Source organism: Halichoerus grypus, chromosome 1, assembly GCF_964656455.1.
Source record: "Halichoerus grypus chromosome 1, mHalGry1.hap1.1, whole genome shotgun sequence".
In the NCBI taxonomy this organism is placed as follows: Eukaryota; Metazoa; Chordata; class Mammalia; order Carnivora; family Phocidae; genus Halichoerus; species Halichoerus grypus.
In genome coordinates this window covers 127,922,656-127,949,236 of record NC_135712.1, presented here as the reverse complement: position 1 = coordinate 127,949,236, position 26,581 = coordinate 127,922,656, and the positions used below count along the sequence as shown (strand labels likewise).

At 42.2% G+C, this 26,581-nt stretch overlaps 1 protein-coding gene and 1 pseudogene across 6 annotated transcripts in view; one reads left to right on the top strand and one right to left on the bottom strand.

The window, feature by feature from the left end:
- The first annotated feature begins 4,885 nt into the window (after positions 1-4,885).
- Positions 4,886-26,581, top strand: part of ATP2C1 (ATPase secretory pathway Ca2+ transporting 1) — a 161,057-nt gene continuing 139,361 nt past the window's right edge. For 3 of the 6 annotated variants that reach the window (XM_078071775.1, XM_078071777.1, XM_078071773.1), the window contains exon 1: positions 4,888-5,399. In XM_078071775.1, coding sequence (XP_077927901.1) covers positions 5,292-5,399 — 108 coding nt within the window. In that variant the 5' untranslated portion in view covers positions 4,888-5,291. Of the gene's footprint in view, positions 5,400-26,581 lie in introns of all 6 variants that reach the window. The other 3 variants (XM_078071778.1, XM_036092548.2, XM_036092547.2) reach the window with 3 other exon arrangements.
- LOC118535915 (NADH dehydrogenase [ubiquinone] 1 alpha subcomplex subunit 1 pseudogene) lies at positions 7,831-8,044 on the bottom strand (annotated as a pseudogene).

The window sequence follows — 26,581 nt, the reverse complement described above, 5'->3', positions numbered from 1 at the left end:
AGTTAGTGGAGGCTCCTGCCCAAACTGCATTAGATGAACAGATTACACTTGGGGAGCGGTTTGTGGAAAACCGTGATTTTGGAGATTCTTGACAGGAGGGGCCTGCCTGTTCCAAGTCCGAGATTCCCCCTTCTCCGACTGGAATGGAACACGGTGTTAGTGGCAGAAAAGGGAGAGAGGGAGTGTTGCGTACAGCTGGCTGTGGTTTCTGGCGCTGAATTTAAAGGGTTGTCTCCCTGAGCTGAGACGACTGCTAGCGTGCGTCAGCTTGGTAAGAGGAACTGAGGGGAGTTTGAGAGCAATCCCCTATCAGGTCAAGAGATCACTGAGAAGACAGAACTTGGTGGGAGGTGCACTTGAAGCTTGGTAACTGCAGGAGCTCCCTCATGGAAGAGCGGCTATGAAAGAAATGAGCTGGGGAAAATCCCACCACTGCCAGGGAAGTACATTTTAAAATGTGATTCTAGGGGCACCTGGGTGGCTCAGTCGTTAAGCGTCTGCCTTCAGCTTGGGTCATGATCCCAGGGTCTTGGGATTGAGCCCCACATCGGGCTCCCTGCTCAGCGGAGAGCCTGCTTCTCCCTGTCCCTCTCCCTCTGCTTGTGCTGTTTCTCTTTCTCTCTCTCTCTCAAATAAATAAATAAAATCTTAAAAAAATAAAATAAAATGTGATTCTGATGGGAGCTCTCAAATGCTCCAGCACAAGGTCTCTACCCTTCAACCTCCACCTGACAAATCGCTCCACAGCCCCATGTCTTACCTGACAGCACCCAAACCCATGGTCCCTGGACCACCAGCATCAGCAACACCTGGGAAGTTAATACAAATGCAAAATCTCACTCTTCGTGGGCGCCTGGGTGGCTCAGTTGGTTAAGCGACTGCCTTCGGCTCAGGTCATGATCCTGGAGTCCCGGGATCGAGTCCCACATCGGGCTCCCTGCTCGGCAGGGAGTCTGCTTCTCCCTCTGACCCTCTCATGCTCTCTCTGTCTCATTCTCTCTCTCAAATAAATAAATAAAATCTTTAAAAAAAAAAAAAATCTCACTCTTCGCCCCCAACCTACTGAATCAGAAACCGTGAGGGTGGGGCCAGTGATGGGGCTTCAACAAGCCCTCCAGGTGATTCTGATGCATGTTCAAGTTTGTTTTAACCTATGCAGAAAAATGTCTTCTTCCTAAGTGGAGGACAAGTGTCCCAGGGGTTCAGAGGTATTGTAAAGTTCAAGAAATCAATGCTTGAAGCTGGAAAGCAGAAGGCGTAAAAGTTGTATAGCTCACAGAGTAAATAGAAACACCGAAACTGTTGAATTGTGGTTGTAACAGGAACAGGGGGACGGGGGTTGATTGTGGATTTTGGGAAAGTAAAAATCCACCATCTGCAGGTGTAAGATAATTACTCCCTATATGGTGGGAGCACCGAGAAAATGTCATCATATCAAGTAGCACAGAAAATTTCCTCACGCAAAAAGTAGAATGTTGGTGCTGCATATACTTGCCCTAAGGAGCAATGGTGAAAGCCTCCCTTTCCCCTCGCCTGATTTCATTTAGAGCTGTCCTTGGGGGAGCAAGAAACTGAGCCAATATCCACAGACCTAGTGGGATGAGAGTGATTTCTCAGTGGAATTCATAATAAAAAATGGTTTCTGTTTTCTGGGCTAGTGCTTCTCCATCATTCTCACTGCTTGCCCTTCATTTTATCTCTGGGCTGGATTAATTCCCAGAGAATGAAGTCATTTTCCTGATAGAAACTCCCAGCACTGATTGAAAGGAGAAAGAGAAGGGGATTAGTGGGGTTTTGGTGTTTGTCCTGATGCACTTTGGAAACACCAACTCAGAGGCATCCTGGAGACACGCTTTCTGGTTTCCGTTCCTGTTTCTCATCCTGATTTTTTTTTTTTAAGATTTTATTTATTTATTTGACAGAGAGAGACACAGCGAGAGAGGGAACACAAGCAGGGGGAGTGGGAGAGGGAGAAGCAGGCTTCCCGCCCAGCAGGGACCCCGAGGCGGGGCTCCATCCCAGGACCCTGGGATCATGAGCTTGGCCGAAGGCAGACGCTCAATGACTGAGCCACCCAGGTGCCCCTCTGCTGGTTATTTTTCTATCAAATAGAAGACAAGCGGTGGCAGGCAGTGAGTTGTACAAATAACAGGTAATCGCTTCCACTCCATATTGTGCCACTTTGCAGGGGGGCAGAATAAACCCTCACCGCTGGGCAGGTCCCCTGGGTTCTCTCGGTCCTTGCAGATGTACACTGTAGCCACCCGATCTCTGGTCAACTGCCGTTCACCAAGGCAACTGAGTCACAGTGGCAATCAAACCATCACTCCTCCAGGCTGAGATGGCAGACATGTCCTTACTGGGTGAATACAACGGGACTGTGACTCTCCCACATCATATCTGTATTACATAATGAGCAAAATTGGGCGCCTGGGTGGCTCAGTCAGTTGAGTGCCTGGCTTCAGCTCAGGTCCTGATTGATCCCGGGGTCCTGGGATCGAGCCGCACATCGAGCTCCCTGCTCAGCGGGGAGCCTGCTTCTCCCTCTCCCTCTGCCCCTCCCCCCACTTGTGCACATGTGTGCACACTCTCTTGCAAAAACAAATAAAATTTTAAAATAAATGGTGACCAAAATTAACCATCGTAGCCTATGTCAAACAGAAACTGAGATTATGGTAGTCTTCAAAGTTAGGGGAGCAGAAAATCTGTATCTATGAGTACAACCTCTTTTCAAGATCACTAGAATCATCCAGAAAGGAAGCTTTATGAGTAAATAATGAGTATTAGCCTTAGTTATGCAGAACCCAGGACAGGGAGTTGTATGATTTTACATGAAGATGCACCTGATCTCTAATCTAATAATTCTTAGCCTGTAAATTCCTAGCAGTCTACGTTTGTATTTCTCATTAACAAGGCAACTCCATGCCTTTCCTTTGTTAGATTCATCTGTAAAGAGGCTCTTGGGAATCCATTTCCGGAGGTGGGCTAAGAGGCTGTGCTGTGTACTGACTGGGAACGGAGACTCGGGAGATTCTGGTGTGTCAGTCTACCTGGGTGGAGTCCCGTCTCCCCGGCTTTGTAGCTGTGTGACCTTGGAAAGTTGTTTACCCTCTGTGAGCCTCAGTTTCCCCATTGGATACTGCTGTAGTCTTACATGAATAATGTCAAGAATTTAACACAGAGCCTGGCAGAAAGGCCCGATACATATTAGATATGATTTATATTTGTCGCCAATTTTAGTTGTGTTCGGTTCACCAATTTTTCTTTTTATGCCAAATCTAGCCAGGACAGTTTCGGTCTGGGTTTTCTTTCCTCTTCCCCGACCCACCCCTTCCCCATCTCTTTTCATTAAACCAGGAGAAGGTGATCATGAAACAACCGTTTGAAATGAAGTCTGCTTTGTGTCCATCCGTTGGGAAAAGGCTTTGATCACAGCCGAGCTGTGGGTGTTTGGCAGGCTGCCCGCTTCTGCCCAGGCGAAGAGGCATCTCTGAAGGTTTAGATATTTTTAAAAAGGAAGGGAAAAAGGCAGCTCGCGGGTTCCTCGAGGGTGTGTATAAATGGCAATCTCTCCTCCTCCCCAAGCTTCAAGGGCCTCCCCTCTTTCCAGGGCCAGGGTGTCTGGGTGCACGCGCCTTGTCTCTCTGAGCTGTGAGCTGCAGGGAGTGCACGACGCTGCCCTTAGCATTCTGGTGGTTCGCAAGCACAGTGCTTGCCGCTGGACCTCATTAGAGTCGGCTGTCTCCAGCATACAGAGGACACTGGAAAAGCCAGCCCGCCTTGCGCCTAAAGCAGGGGCAGGAGGGCAGAGCCTCCTCCTCCTGGAAGCCAGCCTGGCAGCATTATGTAAATGACTTCTTGGAATTGCCAGCCTGGTCCTGGTGAGCCTGGAAGATCACCTTGCAAGTGGGCCCGAGGCCAGCCTGACAGATGGCCTGGGCTGCTGCAGCATGACCCACATTAGGCCCATCAAGTGTGTTCCCTGAAGGCTAGTGGCCCAGCCGGGAGTGGCAGGGCGGCTGTCCAGGGGGACAGCACAGTCTGCGACGTGGGTTCCCAGCTCCGCTCACCCCTCCTCCCCAACAGTGCTGTCTCTGAAAGGAAACAGACCAGCTCTCTCCTTCCTCTTGAAAGCACAGCTCTGGGCCTCATGATTTTGGGGTTGATGTCTGGCCTAGACACTCTACATGACAACCCCTCACCAAAGTGGCCAAATGTTCCCATCAAGTGAACCAGCTACTACAATGTTAAAAAGGATAACAAAAGAGCAAAGCCTACGTGGAAACTTTGTTCAGAAACCCTGTGACTTCTACAGAGTATTAAGAAAATATTGAACTTTCAAATTTTATGATTTCACGTCCTCTGAGACTGCAGACCTCTTACCCAGTTCTCTTTTTTAAAGCATGAATCCTTTGTATAATACTTAGAAAGTAAATGTGTAACATTTTTTCTCCCTTCCATTCGGAATAAAGCCTGGGGAAATTTAATGTTCCTGGATTCAGCCTGTGGATTTGAGATAAGGATTCAAGGAGAGAAGGCTTTTAACTCAGAACAGAATCTATTTGCAGCTATTGTTCAATTAACGTAAAGTATCTGGTTACTGGGCATGTTGCATAATGCATGACAGCGTAAACCAAACCTCTTAAGTGCTGACACTGAACTCCTTGATAATAGTGAAGAGTGAAGTAAATTGTTCCTTTTTTTTAGAAGTCCCCTAAAACAAAGCTTCTCAAGACTGAATGAATCAACACTTTTGAGCTGAGTCACAGCCAAGGGATGTCCCTGTGTGTGTGCTCATGCTGATAAAAAAAATCTAGAAGGAAACAGAAAAAAAAAAAAACCCCACATGTCATGTCCTCTTTAAGAGCCAGAAAAGCTGTCAGAAGAATTAAGATTAAACCTCACGAGAGTCTGTGGGTGTGGAAAGTCACCAGCTAGCTAATATTAACATAGCTTGCAACAGAACGCTGTTGCTAGAAATAGGACAATCGCATCACTACCACTAAGCAATTTGCATTCTGTGGACCAGACCCTAAATTCCTCCTGGCTCCTACTGCCCTTTGGGCAGTGTATTTCTGGACGCTCTTAGATGGTCGGCGCTCGAACTTGGCTGTCTGGTTTCACCAGGAACCCTACCCAAAAGAGGAAGCAGCAAGAACATTTGCTTTGTTTGCAGGAAAGTGATCAAGCTACAAGCAAATCTTTAGGCATCTGAGGAATTGTGAAGCTTCGAGACTTCATATGGTTGCTGACAGGGTGGGGCAGACGAGAACCTTCTTACTTTCCTCACCATGGATAATCTGTTGCCTCAGTCTAGATTCTCTTACTTCAAAAAATATCCTCTCCATGCAATTAGGAAATATCTCTCGATCCTGAGAAACCAAAAAGCTGAAGAACAGGTATCATTTTGTTTATATTATCTTTAAGGATAACTAGTGTTTGCTTTTGGGTGTTGCTTTTACGTGACTGAATGATTTAGTGTTTGCTAGTTTACATGTTTATAGGCACAGGTCGGCTCCTGCTTGCGGCTATTCGGATTTAGCAATCACAAAAGCAAGCAGGCTTGTGAAGATTTATTTGAGCTTGGAACATTTGGATCCTGACATTAAGCTCAAGTTCTATAATAAAACCATGCGCTTTTCCTTTTTCTGAATAGCTAGACCAAACTACTCTATCAGAGTTAAATTGTAGACTCCTTGACAGCTTTTTAGGGCAGGAAATACAAATTTTAAACGATTAATATCTTGACAAATAAAAGTATTAGATCCTAGAAATACACTTGTCTTCTTGTGTGTATTTATGGCTATATTAATATCACCAGGATTTGCAAAACAAGAAACATTGTGTAGACTGTAAATATGATAGCCTCAAACAGATCACTAACAAGCTATGACGATCACTGAGAAGTAATTAGTCAACTTTTTTAGTGGAGGGCAGGGTATGGGGCACTGCAGTTTTCAGTCTTTTTAGCCAATCAAAAGTTAGGGTTTCTAGTAGTAGACTCTAGCATGTGGGAGTATAAACATTAAACAAAAAATGGTTAAAATGTCCGATCACTTCTTGTTTAAAATCATGCTTTCATTTTATTGTTTTGAGATGTATTTCATTCTAGCCCTTACAATCTATGAGAAGACATTTCTAAAAACTGCATTTCTGAATTGTACCAAATTAGAAGAAGAAATGGCAGTATGCGATCTATTTAAATCTGGTGGCTCATTTCGGAAAAAGTATGACCATGGTAAAGGACAAATGTATATCCACATGGAAGAATCATAAATTGCTTGTACATCCTGCTTATAACTAGAACTGCAAAACTGCATGGGAGATATTAGTAGTGTTCTGTATTTGAATGAGATGACCTACTTTAATAAAACACTTCCAGGAAGTGAAAGCAAAGGTCAGCAGACAGAAAATCCTCTAATGACAGGTTTCCCAAAAAGTCAATGCTTAATTTGGAAGATGAAAATCATTATTACTGTTCCAGAGGAAAGTGCTTTTATGCCGTGCTCTAATGATTTTACAAGAGCTGGAAATTCAGATTGTGCTTACTAAGGGGGTTGGGCTGGTCCAGTTTATCTCTTACTTAGGCAAGGTGTCCTGATTACCAGAGAAATCTTTTGGTTTCCCCCTCTCAGCAGGTGCTTGCTTCTGAAGTGGAAAGCCAGAGACCTGGGTGGTGGTCCTCTGAGTGGTGGTCTACCACACTCATTAAGTCTGCATGACAGGCTTCTTCGGGCCTCATTATAATAGGGGTTGGAGGGGTGTGGGCAGTGGGGAGTGGCTGAAAGGATGGGCTGGAACCATGGAATGTGGATTAAGTTATTTCCCCACACACACACCTCTTCCCAGTGGTTTTCAGAGCTGTGTCTATAGTGCTTGTGCGGTTTATTTATTTTGTTTGTTTAAAAAATGTTACAAAATGCATTCAGAAGAACATTAGAATACAACATGGATCCTCCGACTTGGACTGGGTGGGTGGTCTCCCCTCCCCAGTTTACAGCCATTTGGGATGACCCGGCAATCATGACCATTGTGCGGTTTTTTAACTTTCTATACAAATTAATGGAGAAATAAAGAAAAATAACACATTCAATTCTTTTCTGAAACCAATTAACGGCTCTGCAGACAGACTGTCTCACAGAATTAGAGAAATTAGGTCAGAGTCAGTCATGGCTAACCTTGGAAAGCTTGTTGGAAAGTTATAAAGAAGGTTAATAATGTCTATAATTTTAGGACCTGCATATCTGTTGTCTCTAATGCTTACAGTCCTGTAATATGGACTCTTAGTATAAAGGCGAGGAAAGTAAGACAAAGACCTCAAGAGCTCTTGCCCAAGGCCACCCACCTAGAAAGTATTGAAGGGAGATTGGAATTCCTGTCTGCCTGGCTTTAAACTTGACCTATTTGCGGGAGCCTGGCTGGCTCAGTTGGTGGAGTTTGCAACTCTTGATCTCAGGATCATGAGTTCTAACCCCACGTTGGTAGAGTTTACTTAAAAGGGAAAAAAAAAAAAAGCTTGACCCATTTTACCGTGCTTGATCTCTGAATGATCTATACTAACACAGTGATAGCAACATAGCAAACTGCTAATCTTTCTCCTAGAAAGTATTTCTAACACTTCAGATGTTCACATGCCACTGTCATAATTCTTACCATAAGTTCATGGTGTGATTAACTTCTTAATATTTTTCTATATTTGCATATAAATCGCTTGCTTTTTTTCTTTTTTACTTTTTTGCTGTTTTTATTATGCACTACATTAATACACTGCATAACCTTCTAGAAGGGGTAGGTGAGCATAATGGAGTTATTTTTCACCAATCAGGAAAATGCTTCCTTAGTGGATATTCTCCAAACCCTTTGACACATAGTAACAAACTCCAGAGACATGCCTCTTTCCATCCAATTCCACTGATATGAATAATGGGCAAGGCTTTTTTCTTCACTCCTGTTAGTGGACCTGGGGATGTGCGCAGTGGCTATGCCCGGAATGAGCAAGCCCACAGCCATGACGCCAGTCCCCGGATAGAATCTCGAACCACATTGCAAAGCAGTTGCCAAGCAAATCACTTACTTCTTAAACTTAAGTTTGTTTAGAAAGAAAAATTTATATAACTACTATAAATGGAAAACCACTGTCATTTACCGTAAACAGAAGAGAAACATAAATACAGGGGCACCTGGGTGGCTCAGTCGTTAAGCATCTGCCTTCGGCTCAGGTCATGATCCCAGGGTCCTGGGATCGAGCCCCACATAGGGCTCCTTGCTCGGCGGGGAGCCTGCTTCTCCCTCTCCCTCTTCCCCTGCTTGTGTTCCCTCTCTCTGTGTCAAATAAATAAATAAAATCTTAAAAAAAGAAACATAAATATAATAAAAACAAAATAATATTAAATTCTAGCTAGACACTGTTACCTGGGGAACCTCTGAGCCTGAAACCTACTCTGTTAAGAAGGAAGATTAGCATCCTAATAGCCAACTGAGACATTTCTCCTGGGCAGAGATGGAAGGGAATTAAAAGATAGCCAACTTTATCAATTCCAAGGAATTCGTTGTTATTTAATGTAGTGTCTGCATGCTACCTAAAATCTCCTCTGACCCCATCTAGCACCATTGGGTCCCCCACCCATGTTGTGTTCACCCACTTGGAAAATACTGCCCGAGGCACACTATCTGCTTCTTCTCCTCCCTATAACCTGACTCTCCTCCCTATAACCTAGAATTCTGTCCTTTACTTACAACTTGCCCACCTGGAGATCGCCTACACATCCCTCAAGACTTAGGTTAAATAGGCTCTGTAAAAAATCTTTTTCCAGCTTTGCGAGGAAGAGTGAAGCTCAGCTCTTCCTTTTCCAAGATAGTCTGTCTGTGTCTAATACAGCCCCTTACTATATAATATGTAGTAAGCCATTTGCTTACATGTGTTTGTGCACCCAGACACTTGACACAGAGTGGTATCTTGTTCTTTGTTCTCTCAGACCCCCCCTGGAGCCTGGTGCAAACGGGTGTAGCAGTGACTCCTAACACAGATTGCCTCTGGGGCACACCTCCTTGCCTGGCCCTCCCCATGCCTCGACTGAGCCTGGAAGGCCCCCGTATATCCCAATCAGGGCCATTGTTACACTTGCCTTGTCCACAACGCTTCTCCTCAGGATTCTCCCCTTGCACTTGGTGTCACGCCAACGTGAAGGTTTGACCTAAGGGCTGGTTTGTTTGGGAGTTTTCATCATTATTCCTACTGTGCTATGCCAATCAGTGGGTAGACAGGTTATCTATCAAATTGGGAACAAAGATCTGATCCTTTGCATTCCTAGACTCTATTATAGCGGGTATTTCACAAAGCCTAAGCAGAATATTAAGGTCATTAATTAGATGCAGGTGTGGAAGTTTGGGAACATCAGACAATGAAACATTTCTGAACAGCATTATTCAAATGGTGGCGTAGTGGTGGTGGTGGTGGTGGTGGTCAGGGGGACACAGCTTGAGCCTCAGAGAGCTCTCAGATGAGTTTCGGCAGGTGCACTGACACATTCATGAGGCTATATTGTTGCAGTTTTCTTCTTTGGGTCTAATGCGAATAGCCAGGGTCTGGCTTAGAGGTAGATGTCTGAGCTTGTGGGAAGAGTGAGACTTGCAGGCAATATCCTCTTGAGTACTGGAGCCCCAGCAGCCTGCTCTGTGACTCAGGTGACCGAGCGGGACACTGAGTGAGGAGGGGAGAATCTGCTCCACTTGAGGGCAGACTGTAGCCTTGGCTTCGACCCAATGAGGCCTACAGAGAATCGAGGGCCCTATGAACCCCCAGGGAATGCTGCTCTTTTCTTTTTTTAAAGATTTTATTGATTTATTTGAAAGAAAGAGTGAGCACACACGAGCAGGGTGGGAGGGGCAGAGGGACAGGGAGCAGCAGGCTCCCTGCCGAGCAGGGTGCCCGACATGGGGCTCGATCCCAGGACCCTGGGATCATGACCTGAGCAGACGTTTAACTGGCTGAGCCACCCAGGCGCCCCAGGGAATGCTGCTCTTAGGGGTTAGCGCCATGGTACAGATACTCTTCATGGGAGCCAGCACCAGATGATAAGGGAAGACAGTTTGTGAGCTTATATGGGACAGTCTACTCTCTCTCCATTGGTGAGCTCCTCCATTTCTATGGCTTTGAACACCACCTATTTGCTGCCAACTCCCAAATATCTATCCCCAGTGCACTCCCGCCTTGTATATACAATGGCCTATTTGACATCTCCATCTGAATGTCTTGTGCCTGTTGCAGACTGAAGGAGAGAACTCACAAGCTCTGTCCTCAAACCTGCTACTCCCCAGGTCCATCAATCAGCACCAAAGCTCAAACCAGAAACATGGGCATCACCTTGGTACCTCCCCCTCTCTCCCTCACCTCCCCTTTGCAATCTCTTAACAAGACTAGTCAATTCTACTTCTAAAATAGTGACTGAGGGGCACCTGGGTGGCTCAGATGGTTAAGCATCTGCCTTCGGCTCAGGTCATGATCCCGGGGTCCTGGGATTGAGTCCCGCATCGGACTCCTTGCTTAGCAGGGAGCCTGCTTCTCCCTCTCCTTCTACTGCTCCCCCTGCTTGTGCTCTCTTGCTCTGTCTGTCAAATAAATAAATAAAATCTTAAAAAATAAATAAATAAAAAATAAAATAAAATAGTCACTGAATCTTCCATCTTCACCTACTAACCCTGTTGTGTTATCCTCTCTTGCTTGGACCATTGCAACAGCACCTGAATTTGGGTCTCTGCACTCACTCTCGTTACCTGACAATCCAAGTTCCTCATAGCAGTCAGAATGTTCTTCTTTAAGTGAAAATCTTTTTTTTTTTTTTTTAAGATTTTTATTTATTTGATAGAGAGAGAGACAGCGAGAGAGGGAACACAAGCAGAGGGAGTGGGAGAGGGAGAAGCAGGCTTCCCACTGAGCAGAGAGCCCAATGTAGGGCTCGATCCCAGGACCTTGGGATCATGACCTGAGCTGAAGGCAGACGCCTAACGACTGAGCCACCCAGGTGCCCCTTTAAGTGAAAATCTTGTTCACCGCGGTGCAGGGAACATGATTATTCTCGCTTGCTATTTTAGTCCCAGTGCCAAAAATAAATAAGGCACATAGTAGGTGATACATTTATAGAACTGAATGAGTGAATGTGGAGGTTGGGGAAGTCAAGGGCCGAGATGCTGTGATGCAGGGGAGGGCAAGGCATGGTGAAAATGGGATTATTTTTAGTAAACAGAGGCTGGCGAGATCTAGGGAAAACGGTGCAATTTGTTTTATGAATGTGGAACTAGAGGTTAAGAGATTTGGCCAAGTTCACACAGCTCATTTGGATCAGTGCTGGGATCTGAAGAGAAACCAGAGTATTGGGGTTAGATTTTGCCTGTTTGACTCCAAGTTCAGTGCTCTTTCCAGGGTGTATTGTGAGTCTTAGCAGAGATGTAGAAAGGGGCAATATGACTACCAAACAAAGAGAAAAGGATTCTCTAGGCTGGGTCTAGAGGGCAGGTAATGCCTGAAGGTCAACTTGTCAATAACAAATAAACCTCCCTCATGAAAGACTAAGACAGAGAAGAGTCTACTGGTTTGAGCTCTTGTCTCTCAATTTATCCTGCCCTTCAGTAGGCTCATGGACTTGAATCTCTTCTTTGTGTTCTATAGATGAGGCGTCAGAAAACACAGGATGGTTAATTCATGGACAAGAATTGGGGATGATCTGTGCTGATGGTGCTTTGCTCTATTGGACAGAAAGACTTCTTTCTGAACAAGAAATATCATCTATGAGCTGACCTGACATGTCTTGCTTATTTAACAGTAACTCTGCTTAAAATAAGGAGAGTGGCCTTTGGGGCCAGGGACATGTATACAATATATACATGTAATATATATATATATATATATATATATATATATATATATATATATATAAACATGCACATATACACACACATATATATTGGAATTTGACCCTTGAATTGGTATAATATCATCTTCCAACAAAATTAATCCACCTAATTTTTTTTACTATCTTTCTATATTCTTATTATCTGAAAATGTAATCATATTATTATGAATGTCCTTATATAAATATGGACCAAAAATGTTGGCCTGGATGGGACTGAATGCAGAGCTTAATAGAGCTCTGCTTGGTCATCTTGTCTAATGGAATTCCTTAATTCCTTCAGTTATTAAGCAATTTTTCTCATATATATTGTGTGTGGAACACATTTATAAGGGATAAAAATATAAAAATGAACTAGGCGGCCCCTCTGTGATGCTTATAGTCTCAATGAGTAGAAAGAGCTGTACTCAAATATTTATAAAATGAGCCAAAAACTACACACTGCAGTCACAGCAGGTGTATTTGGCTCAAGACCTGCTCTGATGAATCTGCTTAAAATGAGGAGAGTGGTCTTTGAGGACCAGGGGGCATGTACAGTAGCTATATTTTAATTAAGGATTAGAACCAAAATATTATTGGAGGTCGTTCTAAAGTTTCTTTTCAGTGGCTTAAGAAAAGGTTTCAAACAGGGTCACTGGATTTTTATTTCTTGCTGGGTTACTTAATGAATGCTAACCTCAAAGTTGGGTTGTTAAATAAATATTTGGATTTAATTTGAACATTAGAAACTTTGCTCTTCACTTTGGCTCTTATACCTGCTCTGAATAACAATATAAAAATTAAGGACTGCCTTCACACCCCCCAATAAATCCATGTTGAGATTTGAAACGTTACAGAAGGGCTTCGAGTGGTTGATGCAGGCTCTAGGTGAAATGATATCAATTTCACTACAGCTTGGTTTAAGAAATGTTAAGAGGCTTTAGCTCCTTAAAGTGAGTTGGTTATATCTTGGGCGTAAACCAAAGTTATCCATTTTTTAAAGCCTCTTTAAAAAAGTCATGAGATACTATTGATCGTGCAAATGACCATCTCAGGGGGAAATTAAAGGCATTTGGCCCATGTCCTTGTGCTTGGGTAGGAAAAAATCTTTTCTCCTCCAGAACCAAGAGGAAAAGATTATCTGGTAGAATGTAAGATAGCGGGCAGAGATCCCACCATACTCCTGTGCAGAAATTCGTGTGATTATATATAGGTAACACTGGCAGTTAAATTGATATAATAATATGAAGCTGAACCTTAATATTTCTGACTATTAAATGTGACATTAAAAGTTGAATCATTTTATTGTGGTAATCTTAACAGTCATCTCTATCTGAAGGGAGAAATTACAAAGAAAAAAAGGAGGTATTTATTTACCCAAAAAAGCCTCCAGGGGTTTTCTCCATGTCTTTATCCATTCAGGCTGCTACAACAAAATATCATAGATTGGGGGGCACCTGGATGGCTCAGTCGGTTAAGCGTCTGCCCTCGGCTCAGATCATGATCCCAGGGTCCTGGGATTGAGCCCCGCGTTGGGCTCCCTGCTCAGCGGGAAGTCTGCTTCTCCCTCTCCCTCCCCCTCTCCCTCTATGCTCTCTGTGTCTTCCTCAAATAAACAAATAAATAAATAAATAAATCTTTAAAAAAAAAAAAATCATAGACTGGGTGGCTTATAAACCATGGAAATTTTTTTCTCACATTTCTGGAGGCTGAAAGTTTGAGACCAAGGGGCTGGCAGTTTCCGTGTCCGGTGAAAGCCTTCTTCCTGGTTGCAGACTGCCGACCTCTCATTTGTAACCCCACATGGCAGAAGGAGACGAAGGAACTAACTCTTCAGGGTCTGATTTTTAAGAGCACGAATCCCATTCATGAGGGCTCCATCCTCATGACCTAATCACCTCCCAAAGGCCCCCTCTTAATACCATCACATTGGGGGGATAGGAATTCAACATACGAATTTGGGGTGGGGGAGACACAAACATTCAGTCTGCAGCATTGCATAACCTCCAAGATGCCTGAGAATTGTAATTGAGAGCTTGGCTTTCTGGTCATCAGCACCCACTCTCCTGTTCTTCCCCTCTCCCAAACTTGTCTTCTCTGTCTGAGAAAATGGCACCATCACCATCCATCTATTACTCAAGCAGAGACCTAGGAGTCATCTTTGGCATTTTCTGCTCGCTCAGTCAATATCTAATTTATTGCCAAGTCCTTTCAGTTCTATCCCTAAACATCCTTCCGATCCATCTGTTGTCTTCTCTCTCACCACCATAGCCCAGAGGCCGTCATCACGTCTTGTCTGAAATGCTGTAACAGCCTTCTTACTGGTCTTCCTCTGTCCCTCGTTGTCCCGTCTAAGCAGTTCTTCCCACTACAGCCAGAAAGGTCTTCTGGAGAACACAAACCTGACAGGAAATTCCCTAGCCTCATGCTTACATTCTTCCATTGGCTTCTTTCTACTCACTTGTAGGATCAAGACAAAGTTGCCCAACATGGAGGGTCTTATGTGGTCTGGCCCTGATCCTCTCTCCTGATGCATGCTTATCTTACCTCCCTTTCTCTCTGCACCCCAGCTACAGTGCCCTTCTTCCACTTCTCCCTGTTCCCTTGCCACTCCCCAGCCAGGGCCCTTGTTCCAAGTGTCCCCTCACCATCCTCCCTTAGTTAGTATCTACTCTTCCTTCAGATCTTAATTCAGTCTTAAGTCCCTTAGGGCAGTCTTTCCCGCCTTTCCCACCTTGGCCCTGTGGGTCTGTTTGTGGGGCTGTTTGATTCCCGGTATGTCCTGGATGACTAGCAAAGTGCCTGTGAGATGTAAGGCACTATGAATATAAGTTTGTGAAACTGGTTCGTGGGATGGGCGGCATAGTCAATAGTGAGGAAGGGATTAGGAGGATGATAAATGCTATCCTGAAACAGAAGTGCTTGAAAGAATCCTGGATGTTAGCTTTTGAGAGGAAGAAATTTAAGACATGGTTGTTTTTTGTATGTATTTGTTTCTTGTGTATTTCACTAGACCTATAGGGCTAATTTGTAGAGAAAAATGGAGGTGCATTTGAGATGTTCCAGAGGAAATAACCATAACTAATGGGAAAAAATTCAGGGAAAGTTTGTGATACAATCATAAGGATGAACTTTCTAAAAATGAGAGGTAGAGGAATGGGCTACCTTTTGCAGAGGGCAGGGTAATCTCCTTGGGGGATGTTTTAGTGACAGTTTCTCCATCATGAAAGAGAGGATTAGATGACTTATCAGACCCCTTCCAGCCACAAAATTCAGTGCAGTGAGCAATAGAAAGGTGGACAATTCGGATACATAGGGAAACAAAGAGAGGGTACAGGTATATCAGTTAGAATTCATTTGTTTTACTTGGTTAGCGGTAAATACTCCTCAATCTGAGTATGTTTCTCTGGAATCTAAGGCCAAAGAAGACAGAATCAAATGTCTTTGGAGATTCAGGTAGCATGTAACCCTCTATCAAGGAAAGGAACTATAACTACATCCAGAAAAACACCTCTGGTGAAAAGCTTATGCATCAGTGACTAGATTTTCTGAGCCTGAGTGACCACCGAACTACTCATACCCATATTTTATAGGTTTTAAAACCCCCTCCAGCATAAGGATAAATAACTAAGTATACTTTGTAGTCATTGATGAAGAGGGGCAATGAGAAATTTCAGGTTATTTTGTTGCATTTTAACCACTGTTTTGTTTTGTTTTGTTTTCCTTTTCCTTAATATCAAGCCCCTTTGTCTTCCATTCCCTTTTCCTGCATTTAATGCTGACAAGTTCATGCTTATTATCGCCCCTTCTGAAGGTGTTCCATCCTTCTTGTCCATATTATCATTGGTCATCTATCACTTTTATAAAGTGTTAGGCATGTCTTGGAGATATCTGGACCCTGAGTTGACTTTTGCGCTATTTTTAGTCCTGTTATCTGCTCCTAAACTTTCCTAATCTACTGTACAGATGCCTTTGAAACACAGGAGCCAGTAAATGGATAAACACCAAAACGTTTGTCTTAGAAATAAGCACATTAACTCAAATGTAAGTCCACCCTTTTTTGTGGACTACAATGCAGCTTTTTACGCACATTCCTAAACTTGCTATCCTATTCTACCTCTCAGTTTGTCTGCAACATTTTATTTGCTAAGTGTTGTTCAGGATGGAAGATGACGTATTTTCTCACCTCATATGACAATTCCATGCTTTAACAGAAAAAGAAATGAACTTCCCACGTATGTTGTATGGTTCATAATTTGCTGTGAAGAGAGCAGAAAAAATGTTGGAATTAGTTCTTTCCTGCGCATCCTAAAGGCAGCAAATCAGTAAGGCTATTTGAAGAGTACAACTTGGATTATGCATTCAAGAATAAGGAATTTTACAATTTTATTAAATGCCTGATATGTGCCAGGAACTTGGCAAGTTTTCTTACATACATTGTCATTAAATCTTCATAGTAACTTAACAAAATTGGTGGTATTATCCCCTAACTTTAGGGATGACAGAACTGAGGTGTAAAGAAGTGAGATGACTTGGAACATACTCATAAGTGATGTCAGTAAGATTTTAGCTCCAGGTTTGCTGGTCTGTCTGATTCACTACCTCATAGTGAGATACTTCCCACTGATACGTCCTTTTCTCCCCTTCTTCCCCTCGCTCTTCCCTTTCTTCCTTCTTTCCTTGATATTAGATGTTATTTCATTTATTTGAGGATAGAGGGGTTAAAAATAAAACCATTGTAACTACTCTTCAGGGAAGATACCTTAAATCCTCTTAGGTAGAGATCCATGTTTTTGAGCGGTATTAAAAAACAAAATTCAACTGAGTACATTTTAAGGACTTTATTGGCTTTATTCATTGATTCATGAATTGGGCAGCATCCCATCTAGCTGATAAAAGCTCTGCGGAGTAGGGGCGCCTGGGTGGCTCAGTCATTAAGCGTCTGCCTTTGGCTCAGGTCATGGTCCCAGGGTCCTGGGATCGAGCCCCGCATCAGGCTCCCTGCTCAGTGGGAAGCCTGCTTCTCCCTCTCCCACTTCCCCTGCTTGTGTTCCCCCTCTCACTGTCTCTCTCTCTGTCAAAAAAAAAAAAAAAAAAAAAAGCTCTGCGGAGCTGTACAAAATGAAAGACTTTTACAGGCAGAAGGAAGAGGGACAGGAACTTAGGCTAGTAAAAAGTAGATCGGTTGTGGCAAGGTCATCTCCTTTAGGGGATGGCAGAGGTCTATCAGGCAGATTACCTCACTAGTGCTGACCAGTTAATTCCAGATTGACTGATTTAAGATTCCATTCCGGGGAGATGCTGAAACTGTAGTTAAGATGGGTATTAAGTCTCAGTTTGATGACATGGACTTAGCATAAGTGATTCCATTTGGGTGCTGTTGTCCCTTTCTGAACGAGTCCCCCCTTTTGACAAGACTTTCAACCTAACTGAGAGATGTGATCCAAATTCAAGGTATTGGTGCCACTCTTAGCTACTTTTCTGAAGTTCTTGCAATTTTTGCTGATCTTCTGTGTGGTATTTACAGCTTGTGGTGTCCTTCTGCTGAATTTCTGTGGTATTCACAGGGCATGACTTCAGGTTCACGTTTTTTAAGTTGGTAATTCTCTTTGTTCCTTTTCTGATGTTCAAGTCTTAAGGAGATCATTTGCTTGTTGGCTAGTGGTTGGGATCAGGCATTAAAGGCTTTTGAGAGAAGACAGCATACCAGGAAGGCTACTATGATTACTATAAGCAGGAGAATTCTCAATGTCTGCAATGCACTTTGGAGCCATATTCCCCCAAGACTCAAACCAATCAAAATCACATACATTGAAGAAAGACCACATTGAAGGAGTCACTTTCTTGAGCCAAGTGGCTTATTCAGTGATCTAATGTAACTGAGTTTCAACTTCCCCAGAAGTATTAATCTGAGTGCACCCGGTGGTGTTTGCCACGTACACCTCCTCGCTCAGCTAAAAGATAATCAAAGGCTATTCTATTATCAAGAACAACCTTGGTCAGAAAGTCTAAGGATTTTTGTTGGACAGCTATTGCATTAGCAACAGATTCTGCAATATCTCTAAGAGTTAAGGAGAGGTTCCTGATCATAGCCTCATTTGCACTTACTCCCAGCTGGGGGAACAGTGATCTACCAAAGGAAGCTGATTTTGAATCATGAATACTTCCTGATAATTTCCATTTGAGTTTGTGGCTTGTGACTGGAAAAGTGACAGCCATGGAGGCTAGTAAAACTTAAGGGTCTGTAGGCCACACAGGCAATTTTATCCTGGTTACTCTTTTCTTTGTACAAAGCCTAGATGCAAGGTTCCCAGGTTTGGGATTGTTAACCAGAGACAGGGAAATGGACCCTGAGGGTTAGAGAGTCTGACATGATAGAAGGGGGGTTGAGTTTGTTTCAGAGAAACTGAGGCATTGGAAATTAGGGAGAAGTTTGTGATGGGCAAAACTACAGGGTCACCAACATCATGACACATCCAATAGTCATTTTAGCTTGGATTAACCCCCTTTGCAATGGCCTGAGATATGTGAACAATGGCATTATCTTTCCAGGCCAGGGCAAAAGGTGGACAAAAGAATCACAAAGACCTTTGTGGTGTAAGAATTAGGAAAAGGATGGTCAGAGAGGGAAGGAGGAATGGAAAGAAATGTTCTTGATCCTCTTGATCCTGTATCTTGTAAGGAAGCAGGCTACCTTGATGTCAGTTACTTCTCTTCCTGGTCATTTTTTATTTTGAAGTCTCCAGCTAGAGTGCCATTCCTAGAGTCTGAAGGGGACCCTTTTAATTGGGAGATGTGGTCCCAAAGTTCAAGTCCCTGAAGTTTAACTGACGAAAGGGTAGTAAGGAAGACCTGGTATAGCCCCTTCCAAGGAGATTCAAGGATAGTCTTTGTTCTTAATAATTCCAATACAGAAAAATGGGAGAAAATTTAAAAAGTCAGTTTGGAGAGTCATAGCTTGATATTTGAGGAACCTAAAAGAATTCAGGATCCAGTCCAGTTTGTAGGTGTATAACAAAACTGTAAAGACAATTAACGGGATTAGAATCTTATACCTAGAGAGGTGCAAATATAATTTTTCTCTCTGCCATTACCCCCAATTTTTTTAAAGATTATTTATTTATTTATTTATTTATTTATTTATTTATTTATTTGACAGAGAGAAAGAGAGAGAACACTCATAAGCAGGGGGAGCAGCAGAGGGAGAGAGAGAAGCAGGCTCCCGCTGAGCAGGGAGCCTGATGCAGGGCTGGTGGGATCATGGTGGGATCCCAGGGCTCCTGGGATCATGACCTGAGCCGAAGGCAGATGCCCCACTGGCTGAGCCACCCAGGCACGCCACCCCCATTTAAAAAAAAAAGATTTATTTATTCATTTGAGAGAGAGAGAGCATGGGAGGGAGGGACAGAAGAAGAGGGAGAGGGAGAATCTCAAGCAGACTCTCCACTGAGCACAGAGTCTGATGTGGAGCTCGATCCCACAACCCTAAGATCATGACCTGAGCCGAAATCAAGAGTTGGATGCTCAACCAACTGAGCCACCCAGGCACCCCAGAAATCACCCCCAGTTTTTACAAAAATGATCATAGTAAGGCTAATTTGTTTGCATTAAACTTGGCCTGATTATTTACATAAATGCAACAGGAATAGCAATTGACCATTTAAGCTCTTTTTAAGCCTCTTCTGTTGGAATTTTACATAAGGAATTTCTGATTAATCTCTTAAAACCTCTTGAGGCCAAGAACCCAAACCACAGACTCGCCATCAGATTTTACTGGCAATATCTGTAGTTTGGGTGAATTCCTCTCTTCTCAAGGTCCCCAAAATATCCTCAGGTTCCTGGGCCTGCTGGGAAGTGACCTCCCCTACTCATCTAGTTAAGTTGCCAGGAACCCTTTAAGCAAGGTACCAGGTCAGTTTTTCCAAGGGGCTTTATTGGCTCCATAAAATCAACCTTAGGTCTTTAAAGCTGTCTGGTCATATCTGAGTCTATGCATGTCTCTCTCAAATATGACACTCCAGTCAAAGCCTTGGCAATATAACCAGTGTTTCCAATGGTGTCCTGTTACAAGGAGAACAGATTCTTACTGAACTTATGCAAATAACTAACTGTATTGCCATGAAAAGAATACTCAAGAGTTTCTGAATTCTGGAGGGATTGGGTAGGGAAGAAAAGTAAATGTTTTATCTTTGTTTACCAAGTTATACCTTCCCAAATTGCTGTAAGTCATAGATCACTTAAGAGAAAAGATTTTTTAAATCTGGGGAGGGGCACCTGGGTGGCTCAGTCGGTTAAGCGTCTGCCTTCAGCTCAGGTCATGATCCCAGGGTCCTGGGATCAAGCCCCACATCGGGCTCCTTGCTCAGCGGGGAGCCTGCTTCTCCCTCTCCCTCTGCCTGCTGCTCCTGCTGCTTGTGCTGTCAACTAAATAAATAAAATATTTAAAAAAATAAATAAATCTGGGGAAAAACAAAACAAAACAAAACATTAAGGAACCAGCATTGTTACAGAGAAAAAGTCACAAAAAATTATGTTCATTCAGTCTTGTGTAGTTAATTGTTGTTCTCCTTGAATCCTGTTTTTCCGTTAATTCTGCAAATTCTTACCCAGTTCACTCTTATGATCTTAAAGTTATTAAAAATCTGTGATTGTCCTTTCCATGAATGTCCTTGAAGATGAAGCACTATTGCAAAAGCCTCAGAGTAAAACAGTAACTGTAAATGACAAAAGACTTTAAAATGGCTATGGTTAAAGACCTTATGACATATCATTATAATACAATTGACAAAGAAATTTGGTTATTTCCGTGACATACAACATTTTAATATAACAACTAGAATTAGTTACTTCCAGCTCAAAAGACTTCATTTAGAATTTGATTTTGGGGAAGTTTGTAAAAAAAAATACCAAAAGGTTTAAAAACACTTGGTCGAATAGGACCATAAGTCACTGTGAAACAATACTTAGTTATCCATTTACTCATACTGCTAATTAAAGATTTTATAGGCGGGGCTCCTGGGTGGCTCAGTCATTGGGCGTCTGCCTTCAGCTCGGGTCATGATCCCAGGGTCCTGGGATCGAGCCCCGCATCGGGCTCCCTGCTCTGTGGAAAGCCTGCTTCTCCCTCTTCCACTCCCCCGCTTGTGTTCCCTCTCTCGCTGTGTCTCTCTCTGTCAAATAAATAAAATCTTAAAAAATAAATAAATAAAAAATAAAATAAAATCATTTATAACCCCAACAGAAACATTTTATAAAAAAAATAAATAAAGATTTTATAGGCAAGTACAGAAAGTTAAATTGTTGTAAACAAAACAAAACCTTAGCTCTTTTTTTTTTTAAGATTTTATTTATTTACTTGACAGAGAGAGCGACAACGAGAGAGGGAACACAAGCAGGGGTAGTGGGAGAAGGAGAAACAGGCCTCCTGCTGAGCAGGGAGCCCGATGTGGGGCTCAATCCCAGGACCCTGGGATCATGACCTGAGCTGAAGGCAGACACTTAATGACTGAGCCACCCAGGCGCCCTAAAACCTTAGCTCTTTTACTAGAGAAGACTCACTTTTCTTAAGTAATCAAAGACCTGGTAAAGACAATAAGAAACACAAGAAACTATTTGGATAAAACACAGAATCTTTGTTTTCCCAGGTAGATTACTTAAAAAGTAAAGAAAAACCTTTCACAATCTCTTATATCAAGAGCAGACCAATAGTCCAGGGAAACCTTATCCTTTACCAGATGAACGAAAATTAAGTTTTATTTAAGCATAAGTACATTATTGAAATCAAAACTTATTTTAAGAAAAAAAATTAAAAGTCCATTCAATTTTAGCCAAGTTGACTATACAAGGTAAAACCCTCTCTCTTTTCTATTCTGAAACAACCAGGGCAAATTATTTATTTATTTATTTTTCATGAACAAAAACACATCTCTATACTGCATAATTTCTCTCAGCAAAAAACACATACCCTAGTTTCCTTCCACAGAATTGTTTCCCTCATTATTTCTAGTAGCTTCAATTACATATATTAGAATTTTTACTCCTTAATATTTGACTTTCTGGTGAAAATAAAGAAGCAAACAATGGTGAACAGTCTGTTATACCAGCATTCTATATGCTGGCAAATTTATGAATACATTTCATAATGCCTAGAAACATATACTTCCTTATAGTAAATTTTCCAGTGTGACACAAGATATGTCTACTAACAAACCCAAATATCTTTAGTTCCTTTGTAATAAGAAACCAAATGTAGGTAAAACTATGTTCAGTAAATAATATTTCACTATTTTATCTTATTTGGAAATGATCTAGTCAATGAATTTAACCTAACTCATCATTTAACTTAGCAAAACTTTTAAAGTTTCAAGTAACCAGAAAGATTTTGGAAACTGTTTTCTAGATAGATATACCATAAAACATAATTGTTGCTGAAAAGTTCACCAAGAAACTCTTATCCCATTTACATCTATTTAATTCAGTTTTTCTTGGCAATTATGTCTAGACTACCCAAGAAAACTTCATGAGACATTAAACAAAATCAGCCATCATCTCACTTTTTTTTTTTTGCTGACAAATTTTTTAAGAAATAACATGAACTTATTTGATATTTAATAAACCTAGATAGAATAAAAGTATTATATTTAATGATGATTCTAAAGACATGCCTGTTTCAATTAAACTAACAAATTTAAACTAGTTTTTATTACTAAAGATTAATCCTAGATCGTGTGAACTTGAAAAACATTTGGGTTAAGTTCCCATTAAATTTCTGAGAGTCTTAGGAATACTTAATCCATATAAGTGCTTTATTTTCCTTAAGCCAATTAAATAGAGATGTTTTACAAATTAATTTTGGCAATACCACCCAGACTTAGGAAAATACCACACATTACAACACATTTTATATATAGACACACATAAATATACAGATACATACAGAGAACTTATATTTTCGGTTATAAAATTTTAGCCAAATAATACAAAACCCATCATTATTTTTAAAGATTTTATTTATTTATTTGACAGAGAGAGACACAGAGACAGAGGGAACACAAGCAGGGGGAGTGGGAGAGGGAGAAGCAGGCTTCCCATGGAGCAGGGAGCCCGATGTGGGGCTCGATCACAGGACCCTGGGATCATGACCTGAGCCAAAGGCAGATGCTTAACGACTGAGCCACTCAGGAGCCCCGAAAACTCATTATGTTTTAAAAATTGTTAAGTTTGTTTACTTTTTAAAAATGTTTTTTAATTGTTTACTTTTTGAATAAGCTCTACACCCAGCATGGGGCTTTAACTCACAACCCTGAGATCAAGAGTCACATGTTCCACCAACTGAGCCAGCCAGGTGCCCCCAAAACTCATTAGTTATAAACGAAATTGGATTCAAATTGTATTGCTGGCAGGTGGAGTAAGTTAAGTTTATGTGCTCAGATAGCTACAGTTTTGTTTTGTTTTGTTTACTAATATTATGGAGAAGACAAGGTAAATGTCTTGTCTTAGGTGAATAAAAAAATTCACCTAAGTTCCAAACAGCCTTTCCCCTCTTTTTTCCTTCTGATGAGAATTTCCTCCCTGAAGTATGCATGTCAAAGAGATGGCCTAGATAAAAGTTCCTGGAGGAGACCAGGTAGGACATTTACATCTTAAAAGCACAGGGAAAGAATGTAAGTTCCTCCAGAAAGAACTTTTGTTCCTGAAGGCCAGAATTTTTACAATAATTACAAGCCTTTTGAGATGAATAGGAGAGGTTTTGGGATTGGTAAAAAGGAGAGGTAGCCTTTGAATTGTTTCTAGAGCTGTATTTCTGGTTTTGCAGTTTTCTAAGATAAGGAAAGTTGCTTTTAATTCCTCAAAGAACTGGGTTGGAGCCTAAATGATGTCAAAGGGCTTAACCATTCATCCAACTATATCTTTAGTTTGCCCCTTTATGTCAGGGAGATCTTCAACTAAGATGGAAATAAAAAAGATTCTTATGTTCTGGATTTAGAGCTTTGTTTTGGAATGTTTTAGTAAATCCTTTCAGAAAGACTTCAGAAAGTTTATTTCCCTCTGGGTATATTTAGCTTAGAAAAGGCATTTAAGGGGCACCTAGGTGGCTTAGTCATTAAGCGTCTGCCTTCGGCTCAGGTCATGGTCCCAGGGTCCTGGGATCTAGCCCCGCGTTGGGCTCTCTGCTCAGCAGGAAGCCTGCTTCTCCCTCTCCCACTCCCCCTGCTTGTGTTCCTTCTCTCGCGGTGTCTCTCTCTGTCAAATAAATTAAAAAGAAAAAAGGCATTTAAAAAGTTCTATCAGGCTCTGAATATCAGCTTCCAATTTGGCCAATTTCTGACCACAGAGAAACTTTAAAAAAAGTCCTTTCAGATATCTTCTCAGTTTTCAGCTGGGATAAAGAGTAAATATTCCTGGGGCGCCTGAGTGGCTCAGTCGTTAAGCGTCTGCCTTCGGCTCAGGTCATGATCCCAGGGTCCTGGGATCGAGCCCCGTATCGGGCTCCCTGCTCCGCGGGAAGCCTGCTTCTCCCTTTCCCACTCCCCCTGCTTCTGCTCCTGCTCTCACACGCTCTCTCTCTCTGTCAAATAAATAAATAAAATCTTAAAAAAAAAAAAAAAGAGTAAATATTCCTGGCAGTATTGAACAACCCCTTGGATGTAAGAGGCATCCTCAAAGAGGGTACAAAAGAAAGAAAGAAAGAAAGAAAGAAAGAAAGAAAGAAAGAAAGAAAGAAAGAAAGACTTAGATAATTTCTCTGAGGGCCAGCCGTAGTTTGGTAGGACCCTAGCCACAAATGGAGTTTAACCCACATTTCTGTCCAGCCATATCTAACCACAAATGGGGTACAACCCACATTCCTGTCTGGCTATATTTTGGGATTCTCAGACAGTTACCAAGTGAAATTCTCAGGACACAAACAAGACAAATAAGAAGGTAATGGCTGTCCCTGGGAGAGAAGAGATTAATAAACAATGAGTCTGGATTTGGAGAGGAAGGGACAACGTGAAATTTTATTTTCCTCCTTCCACCAGGCATTATAGACAGAGATTTGGGAGAGTTGACTCTGGTAAGAATTCTCACCCTTTGGGGGCTTCTGCCAACTTTTCCCAGGATCCCATCTGTACGTTCCAGTATTTACCAATATTTGGTAAGGCTTTCCATTAATTTTTAGTTTCCCTTGGCTGTTTAAGGGAAACTGTAAACTGTAGCAGTTTACCAGAAAATCCTTCAGAGTCCTCTCAACCCTAGAAGAGCCCATATAGGGGGTCCTCCTTCAAAGGAAGATGTGGGGCATCTGGACGACCACTGCCTCGGTGGGGACTTTTGTTAATAGTCTTGTAGTCTCTTCAGAGTGCAAAGACAATTCAGACAGAGGATTATTAGAAAGCGTACTCAAATAAAGGAGGATAGATGGGAGCAGTAGGAGTGACATCAGTCTTATAGTCTTTTGTTTTGGGTGTCTCTTATATCTATAATTTTACATTAGCCTTTTGCAACAAATCTTTCAATGAAGGTACTTTGGAATTTTGAAGTTTTTGGAGGCTTCTGCATGCCAATTAAAGTAGGTATCCAGTTCTGTTAGTTTGATTTAGGAACCGTTGCTTTCAAGTACACTTCTTAAATGAACAATCTCATCTAATTGGTATAGTCCCCATTACGGCCATTGTAATTTTAAGTTGTTGTTAGTAAGACTGCCATTTTGGTAGATACCTACAGTTTCTGGGATCATAGTTCTTAGACATAAAATAAGCAGGTGAGCTAGAAGGTGGCACACTGAACTTTTTGGAACTTAAGGATCCTATTTCTTTAGCTACACCTTGGGTCTCTGGGAACCAAATTAATACCTAAGAGGGATGTGATAGTAGGTTGGGGATGTGTGGTGTTTTACGGTGTACCTTATTGCACAGAAATTTTCTTGAAGTTGGCAGGTGACCTAGTGTCAGTCTAACCTCTTCCATGACCAACTTACCAAATATGGGAGTCTTAGAATTAAGTGGTGAGCATTCGAAAAGCTTTTAAGTGCTTAACTCATGCCTACCAACTTTGTGGCTTTTGGCTTCTGAGATTGACTTTAGCAGTGGCCTTTACCTACACAAAACAATACAAACAAGAACATTAACATACTGAACTAACCAAAGAGATATTATTGTGGACTGGCCAATAAAAGGCCTTGTATGTACCACCCGCAATTCCCAACATGGAACTGGGGACTGGGGAAAGGACTGAACCTGCATACCCCAACAAATGGGAACTGTGGACTGGGATTCCAATCAAATGAGGAACTGTGGACAAACAGGGTTAAAGACTTGGGTTCTAGGTAGAACATTCTGCCAGCTCAAACTGACCCGCCAAGCCCTGGACTGGGAACTGTGGACTGAACCAAGAGCTAAGAACTGGCATTCTTTTAGAGCCTTTTGTCTGTCTAAACTGACCTGTTGACCTGGAATAGAAAGCCAATTAAATAAGAAGCTCAATACAAAGACAGCAGAGCTCACTGGGGTGCCTGGGTGGCTCAGTCCTGAGTCCTGCTCCACACTAAGTGGGGAGGCTGCTTATCCCTCTCCCTCCCCCTCTGCCCCTGTCCCCCACAACAACAGCTCATGCTCTTTCTCAAATAAATAAATAAAATTAAAAACAAACAAACAAACAAACAAACCAAGATGACAGGGATCAGAATGGAGAGGAATTTATCCACGGCCTTCAGA